The sequence below is a fragment of the Manacus vitellinus genome, unplaced genomic scaffold, assembly GCF_001715985.3.
Source record: "Manacus vitellinus isolate BGI_N305 unplaced genomic scaffold, ASM171598v3 scaffold_130_pilon, whole genome shotgun sequence".
In the NCBI taxonomy this organism is placed as follows: Eukaryota; Metazoa; Chordata; class Aves; order Passeriformes; family Pipridae; genus Manacus; species Manacus vitellinus.
The window spans coordinates 163,535-171,989 of record NW_021938954.1 but is presented as its reverse complement, the minus strand read 5'-3'; the positions used below and the strand labels follow the sequence as shown (position 1 = coordinate 171,989).

General features: G+C 58.4%; 1 protein-coding gene across 1 annotated transcript in view; it reads right to left on the bottom strand.

Moving 5' to 3' along the window:
- Nucleotides 1-8,455, bottom strand: part of LOC103762340 (arf-GAP with GTPase, ANK repeat and PH domain-containing protein 3) — a 97,268-nt gene that overhangs the window by 37,271 nt on the left and 51,542 nt on the right. The window contains exons 10-11 of the mRNA XM_029957970.1: nt 7,350-7,442; nt 930-1,034 (exon numbers count right to left, since the gene is read on the bottom strand). Of these exons, the coding sequence (XP_029813830.1) occupies nt 930-1,034; nt 7,350-7,442 (198 nt within the window). The remainder of the gene's footprint in view (nt 1-929; nt 1,035-7,349; nt 7,443-8,455) is intronic.

The following is an 8,455-nucleotide window of genomic DNA, read 5'->3' as shown; positions in this document are numbered from 1 at the left end:
GCACAGCAAGCCCTGGAGCCAGGGATGCAGGGTTAGCAATGCAGAGAAGGACTCTGAGGCTCCAACATCACATGGTCAAGGATATCAGGGACAGACTGAGGGCCTTTGAGCATTCACAAGATCTGCAGCACCTTATCCTTCTCCCTGCAGCCCCAGAGGGTGCTCCAGCACCCCTAAACCGCCCTGAGCTCCCCAGCTGCTGCCCGTCTGTCTGTCCTGCAGCAGCACGTCCTCTCGGAGGTGCTGGGGCCTGTGTCACAGGTGTGTCTGTCCGTGGTTGCTGTCGCAGCAGCAAACTGTGCTCAAGAGGAACGGGGAAGAAGCCATTAGCCCCACAGTGGGGAGGCGACAGAGATGGATGGGGCGGCAGCTGCGCCCGAGCCACGCGGGGAGGAGGATCAGCCCCGCGCCGACGGCAGCGCAGCTCGGCAGGCTCTGCACAGGCACCTCGTCTCCATTACCCAATACCTAGCAGCCAGGAAAATTATTCCACACCCAAATGGCACCATCAGCCATGGCTGCACGGAGTTCTCTGCCTGCTCCTCGCCCGGCTGTGGGGTGGCAGCAGCCCCTGCTTCAATGCACCGAGCAGGCAAAGAGGAGAGCTGCGGCTCCTCGGCACAGCCCTGCACAGAGCGTGTTCCCACCAGCTCTCCCCACCAGCCTGACGCTGCACAAACAGCCTGCAGGAGAGGGAAGGGGTCTCCTTCAGACCCCGATGAAAACCAGCTCTACTGAAAACTGGAGGGAGCCAGAGCTGAACTCCTGCGCAGTGGAGAGGGTAGAGCCCAGGGCTCCCACCCACTGCCAAACCCTTCCCCAGCCCCTCTCTGTCACCGTGCCTGCTATGAGAGCATCTGCAGCAGCAGCCACAGCATGAAGGACACCGCTCTGTCCCACCCTGCTCCTCTACCCAGCCCAGTACTCACGTGCAGGCTGGGGTGGTAGGTGAGGACCCCGTTGTCACACAGCGTCACATACTTCTTCTTCCACTCCTTGTTGAGGGACTTGCCGCTGCGTTTGAGGAGAATGCCCTGAAAGAGAAGAGTCAAAAGTCTCACACCACGTTCAGTCCAGGCACCTCCCGCTCCGCTCCAGCACTGCCCCTTGGAGACTGGTCTTGGAAAAGACACAAAGAGCAGACTTAAGAAAACATCTTCTAGGTTGGCTCTCCCACAGCATTTCCCTGGGCTGCACCCCTTTCCCCACCAACAACTCAGCCCCCACAGACAGCCCCCCTCCCTCTGAGACACGCCAGCACCAATGCCCAGGTCCTCTGAGGGACCCATCACATCCTCTGGTGTCCTGAATCACTCCCTGGGCAAATGTCCTGTGCCAAAGGGCAGTGCCCATACACAGCAGGAAGCAACCTCCCTACCACCAACAGAGCTGGATCCCAGACCTTCTCCCACCACCCAAAGCGCAGAGGAATGGTCAAGGCAGGGACAACAAGGGGACAGGAGGGGGCTGATTGAGGGACAACACTCCAAATACAGGTCTCCCAAGGGATGCACATTCCCTCGTCTGCTTGCGATTCTTTCTGAGAGCTGCCAAACAGAGCTAGGGACACATTCCAGGAGAGAAAGCAAGTCCTGGGCAATTGAGGGGTTGGTTCACACCCTCTTCTCATCAGGATTTTACATAAGACCCATCCTGTGGTCTCTGGCACAGCACACTCTCAGGGCTGGGAAATGACTGAACTCACATACCCTGAACTCCCTCTTCCCACCAGGATAAACCGGAATCAATTCCACTGATCTGAACCAAAGCTCAGAACTTGGACCCTCCTCATCCTTTCCCCATCCACTTCTGCCTCCCCAGGAAATCTACCTCCAGCAGCAATCCATCATGTACCAGGTAAGGGCAGAGGTGGAGAGGGAGAGGGAAGGTGGAGTAAGATGCCAGATGCAAGGACTCCGGAGCAGGGAGAAGACATCAAGCATTCTGCCAGCAGCGACGGAAGGACAGCATGGAGGGACAAAAGTAGGAATGAATAACGGAGTCTGGGAAAAAGGCTGGATCTATCAAATGTCGGGCCTGGGCCCTTGAAAATCGCTGTCTGGACAGACACCCAGGCTGGCTGTTCCTAACATGGCAAAAATCTGGGCCCCAGGCCAGCCCCTCCTCAAAAACCTGGGCAGAAAGTCTCAGCCCTGCCAGCCTCGGCATATTTGGGGACCCTGTCCCAGTGCCTGGAGACTGGGCTGCTGCACCTACACGGTGGACTGGCCCAGCACAAAGTGGTGGGGTTTGGCGCACACGGGGGGACAACGCTGCCAGACGTGACCGTGAAATCGGAGATAAATGGTGCACGACAGGCAGAAGTACTCCATGACTGCTCCAGCCCAGGGCTCGGGGAGCAAACAGTGGGAAAAGGAAACACCTCCTGCTCGTGCAGGGATGAGACAGCGAAACAGAGCAGCGAGGGCGAAGCTGTGTGTGGGCAGGATCGGATCCCCTGCCAGGATCAGATCCCTTGCCCTCGAGAGCTCCGAGGGGATGGGCCGACGAGCTCAAGCAGTGGCAGTCAGAAGGTGCTGACGGAACACGCTGTGGAATGTGGCAGCTGACCAGCAGCTCCTGCTCTGCCGACATCTGCCAGGGGACAAACAATGACCCTCGGAATCACAGCCAGACACTAACACCAGGCAAATGTGTGGAAAAGCCACAGCAAGGACTGATGGGAAAAAACCGAGAGGAGAGCAGAGCAGCCAATGCCAGCTGGTGCAGACGGGGCAGCAGAGGAGCCTGGTCCTACCCTGGCTAAGATGCAATATCTGATGGCTGTGCTGACACAGCGTTTTTAGCTTTCTGTCAGTACTTTAACTGAGCAGCAACACCCTTAAACACCAGCTGTACAAAATCCAGAGCCAGCAATGGATGGAGTGAAAACTGGTCAAGTGCAAGGTCTTAAAGCATATCCATGACTGAGAACAATGTGGTCATAAATGGTAAACCTGTGCCCAACATTTGTTTGGTATCTTTCAAACAAATCTGCTTCAGACCAGGGTGAGGTTACAGATCTGGCTCAAAGTCACTGGGTGAAATTCTATGGCTTCAAGGAATGACAATTCCTTTCTGACCATGAAGATCCCTTCTGGGTATGTAATAATCCCTTCTGAGCATAACCATCCCTTAAACCCAGCTTGGTTCCACAGCCTGACTTGCCCACACGTGCTGCATAACAGCTCCAGCTACCTCTCCTCAATGTGTCTTGTACCTGATGCACCTTGGTGTTACAAACTACCCAATTCAACACTTCCAGACTGCCCCAAAATCTCTGTCTGCAGAGAAGAGTTCAGCTGCAGTTAATTCAGCCTCAAACCTGGAACTTGGCAAACTAAGAAGCACTAAGAAGCACAACCAGACTCAGAGCCAGAAAGGAAGATCCAGCACTGCAGCCCATTTTTGTGAGCCAGGAGGCACAAGAGTCCAAAACCAGGAGCAACTACGGGGTGTAATTAAGCACCTAACGCAATGCAATGGCTTTCTGCCCACGGTCCGGGCCGTCCCTCGTGCTCCCGGTCCTGGCCAGGCTCCTCACGGCTCCGAGACCAGCCAGACCCCTGTGCTCCTCCATCTCCCTCTGCGCCTCCCGGGAAGACTTACAGCAAATAACTCTTCCACAAGTTTCTTCGCACACGTGCGAAGGGCAGGAGCAGGCAGAGCCGAAAGGCAGGAGAGCCCGATGCTCTCCCTTTCCCCCTGGTCCCCTCTCCCGGCATTCCGCGGGCCGGCTCCGTGCAGGCTGTGCTGCCGCACGGTAAAAGCAGCAGCAGCAATATGCAGCGTAATGAAGCAGGGAGCGGCGATGGCCCCCAGAGGACTCGTTTACTCCACAAATCTCCCTTCCACTCACTTTTTGCTAAGAATTTTAACACCAAACTTAATTGTAAAGTCGCGTATTGATTGGAAAATGCAAATGGCAATTTAAATGTAATCTAAGCTCCCAGCATGATCCCAGCTCCCAAGGAGGAGGAGTCACCCGCCCTGGGCCCTGCTGGAGTGCACGGCCCGAGCGGAGCCAGGCCAGGGGCCAAGGGACCCCCGGGCCTCCGGCACGCTCCATGCAGCCTTCCCAGAAAGATCTGGTAGATGTGCAATTAGGAGTTCATTCCTGGCAACAAACAGCTGGGGAAGCTTCGTCTCCCAGCCCAATTAACCCACTTCTTGGAGACAAGCGTCCAGCTATGAGGGAGTTCTTCCAGCCTTGCAGGACCATCACTGAAAGGACGCTGTGGCACAGTGTCCCTGTGGCACAGGGATCCTGAGTCCCCGGCACAGAGCACCCCTGGCACAGGCACCAGTTGCCCCTGCAGCCCAGAGGGAGCAGAAGTGCTGTCTTAGGTGTTGAGGGGCCCCAACACTCTCTTTTCCAGATGTGTTTCCCCAACACATCTTTTCCAGATGTGCATCAAGGGAGACAGATCAGGTCACCCAGAGGCGCTGTGCTGGAGAAGGTGGTGACAAGTGAAAACTAGGCACCCTGTCATGGCAGCACATGTCCCTTCTCAGCCAAGTCTCCCCAGAGTTTCTCCTTTCTGCAGCACCCAGCCCAGCTTCCCACATCCTGGCTCCATGCAAACCCTGGGCCTGGTGCGCCAATGGGGCTGCCAGTGCTTCCCAGTGCTTGTTCTGTCCCCACAGAGCCCAGGAAGGGGTCGTGGGCCACAGGAGTCACAGGGGAGTCTGCCAGGCAGCCAACCCACTGCCTTCAGCCACTGGCTGGTAACGTAACCACAGACTAGCCTCGTTCTTCCAAGCAGAAGGACTCAACTGCTCCCAAGGTGACATGCCAGTGGCCCCAGCACCGAACACAGCTGTGCTGCCCAGCAGTGCCCACACCAGGGGAACACTGGACACATATTCAGCCAGAAGGTCCTGCACGTTTGCCACTCACAGCCCCAAACCCACTGGCTTCTCTGCTCTTACAGCTGGGCAGGACCACCAGGCTGTGTAAGAGGAAAACTAACTAAAGACCCTGCTCTCCTACTGTCCTGAAAAGAGACAGCAAGCAACTAGACCTCCGTGATCCACCAGAAGAGGCAGGTCCACACCAGGGAACAGAGCAACCATCCCCTGTCCTGAATCTTTGTGATGAAGAGCAACAGCTCCTTTGAGTCTTTGGTCCTCTTCCCATTGGTGGTACCAAGTCATCACTCCTCGTGGAGAAGGGCCACAGCAGGGACATCACTCTGGACTCTCCACGCTGCATGTTCCCACAGACCCCATCCCCACAGCCCAGCTGTGGATATCAGCCAGGTCCTCCTTGAAGAACACAACTCCATACCTGCCTAAGATGCTGCAGCACCACTGTTTAATTCCAGCAGCAGGAGGGCAGCGATTCAAGGTGCCACAGTGTCCCAGGAGACAGGTCACAGTGGTGCTCTGCAGCCTGAGCCCTGCCCAGGGCCAGCACCTCCAGCACAGTGTAACCCAGAGCCTGAGAAAGGAGAGCCACTGGCACAAGCTGGTATCCACCTGTTCAACACCACTTCCTCCCCTGCATGTTCCTGTACAGACACTGACAAGGTCTCTGCAAAATCACCTCCTGAAGCTCTGGCTATGGGAGGTGCCAGGCAAGGACATGGATCTCCCCTGGGAACACTTTGCTCTGGGCTCTCCTGGGGAGCTGCTGCTGCATGAACTGGTCCCTCCACTTAGTCCTGAACCAGGCAGCAGTTTGGCACCTCCTCCTTGCAAAGCCCAGAAAGGATGTACAGGCTGTGTTTGCAGACCTGGGCCTCTGTCGGTCCCAGTTCTCCCCCTGTTCCACACGGGAACAGCAGTGTCCTGCCTACAGCAATCCCACTACAGCACTGCATCCTCTGGCAGACCAGACAAGGCCAGGCCCTGTCAGCAGCACGGAGACACAGGAGCAGGCAAAGGACACATCCTGCCCTGCCAAGTGGAGGGAGATCCTCAAAAAAGAAACCCATAGGTTCAGATAACCAAGACCACAGGAGGGCTCCCAGGACCAGCCCTCTGGCAGGCAGCAGTAAGTTCTGGGGAATCACATCAGGTCCCACTGAGGGCTTCAGCTGCTCTGCTCTCAGCCTCCCCTTCCTCACCATGGAACAGCTGCACACCACTTTCCCCGATGCCCAGGCTGGGCTGACCCAAAACCAGAGCACATGGGCACACCCACTGCAAACCAACAACAACCCACCACACACCAGGACCCACTGCACACCAACAGCACCTGTGCCACAGAAAGCTGGCTGCCTCTTCCTGCTGGGCTGTACCAACTCCTGGCACCCTGGGAGCAGAGCCCCCATGTGTGAGACCACACAGCCCCGCCCTGGCATTGCTTCCCCTGTCACTGCTCCCCAGACCCAACCCTCCCAACAATGCCCTCCTGGTGTCACCCTCTTTCCAGCATGCTCCCTGCCAGGGGCACCATCTGCCCAGTGCTCCCACGATGCAGAGACACAACTGGCCCCGTGCAGCACAGCTCAGCCCTGGCAGCATGGGGGGCACGTGGGGCATGGAGAGGCTAGTGGGGGCCATGGTGGGGAAATGAATCCACAAGGGGGGCATGAGGTGCAAGGCAGGAGCACAGCCAGGCACTGCCAAGCAGTGTATGGATCCGTCTTGTCCATAGTGCAAGGAAATCCCAGTGGCAACTATCCAGACAATCCACATCGCTTGGCTAACTCGGACATCACCCATCGCTGCTTGCCAGCGACGGACACGGGCAGGCAATGCTCCGGGTCAGCTCCAGGCAGCTTGAGCTTCCCTGGAAGCCAGAAGGCAGGATCCAAACACACTGCTGCCAGAGCAGGCGTGGCCTCCCTTGGATTCCCAGCAGTTCACAGCGTGGGTACTGTGCTTGCAGCTTTTTGCAGTAGCCCATGAGAAGGGGAGGCCCTCTCCTGTCCTGCCGGAGGGCAGTGAGGCCAGAGCAGGAGCAGGAGTGGAGAGGAACAGGAGGAGCAGACAAGGAGCAGCGAGGCTGCCCAGGGGCTGTGGCAGGCGCGGGGTGTGGATGCCATCTGCTGGAACCGCTCCGCAGCCGCAGCCCCCGCCGCAGTCCCCCACAGCCCCCTACCAGCCCCCGCCCAAGTTCCTCAACAGCCCTTCTGCAGCCCCCCCAGAGCCCCTGCCAGCCCCCCCGATGCAGTTCCCCACACAGCCCCAGCCCTCGCTGCAGCCCACCCCTGCGCCCCCCACCCACACAGGGCACAGGCCCACACCAGCAGCCCAGCACCCCCCTTGCACCGGCCGCCCGGCGGGTGTGCAGCCCCCCCCCGGTGCCGGGGCACCGACCCCCAGCACTCCGTGCCTCGTGCCGAGCGAAGGCCCCCGGACTGCACCCCCCGGACCCTGCTCACGGGGGAGCATCGAACCTGCTTCATGGGAATGGCCCTCCCGCTGCCAATACTGTCCGCTTTGCACTCCGGCACCTTCTTGTCCCGCTCCGGGTCCGCGCCCTTCCGAGACTGGAAGAGAAGAGACAGAGGTCTGTTAGAGACGGGCACAGGAGACCGAAGGCACGGCCTCCCCGTCCCCAGCGGGTCCGGATCAGACCACTCCGCTCTCCCCCAGACAGCTCTCCCAGTGCACGGCGCAGCCGGCCCCTCTAGGGACACTCCAGCCCAGCCCCCCGGCAAGCTCTCCTCTCCCCCCACGGCAAGCAGAGCTGTCCTCCTCCTGGCAGAGCGGGGCTACCTCGGCCCCCCCTCCCGCGGGGCACACAGGACATGGCGACAGACACAAATGGCATGGGATGCAGGTGGAGCATGGATGGAAGCAGGAGAGGCTCAGGCAGTGAAGGAACTCACACCTCTACTAATCCAACAGATTTATTCTGGTAACACACTTGCACCATACAAAGTAGCACAGGTCACCGGGCGGAGATACCAGCCCCTTACAAAAGAGCATGGACAATAAATATCTACCACACGTCTAGAGCGGCGAGAGTGGGACCCGCCGGCGCCCGGGGGCCACGGGGAGAGCAAACTCCGATAAATACAATATGAAATTTACAGTCTGTTGAGCAGAACTCATTCAAAGTGCTTAGGACAGAGGGAAATACCAAGTCATACACGGCATGGAGCACAACCAATACATTCAGAATCACAACAATGGCAGGAGGCAGCGGCAGCGTCTCTCTGGAGTGTCCTACACACCCCCTCAGTCCGGGAGCGCCCCATGTGCTTTGGATCAGAAAGGGACACAAGCCCCGCGCGCCTGGGACACTGATTCACCGGCTTTTGGGCCCAGAACCAAACAAAGAGATCGAAAGAGAAGAAAACTAAAGAGACACAGATGGCTGCTCGGCCGCGAGGAGGAAGAGGAGGAGGAGCAGGAGTCCATGCAGGCTGCAGAGGTGCAGGAGGGAGGAAGGAGCGGAGCGCTAGCGGCAGGCGCTGCAGCGGCTCCCGCAGGCAGCAGCAAAGCGTCTTTTGGCCCATCCAGCTCCACGCGCGGCTGTCGCCCGGTCCCAGAGGGT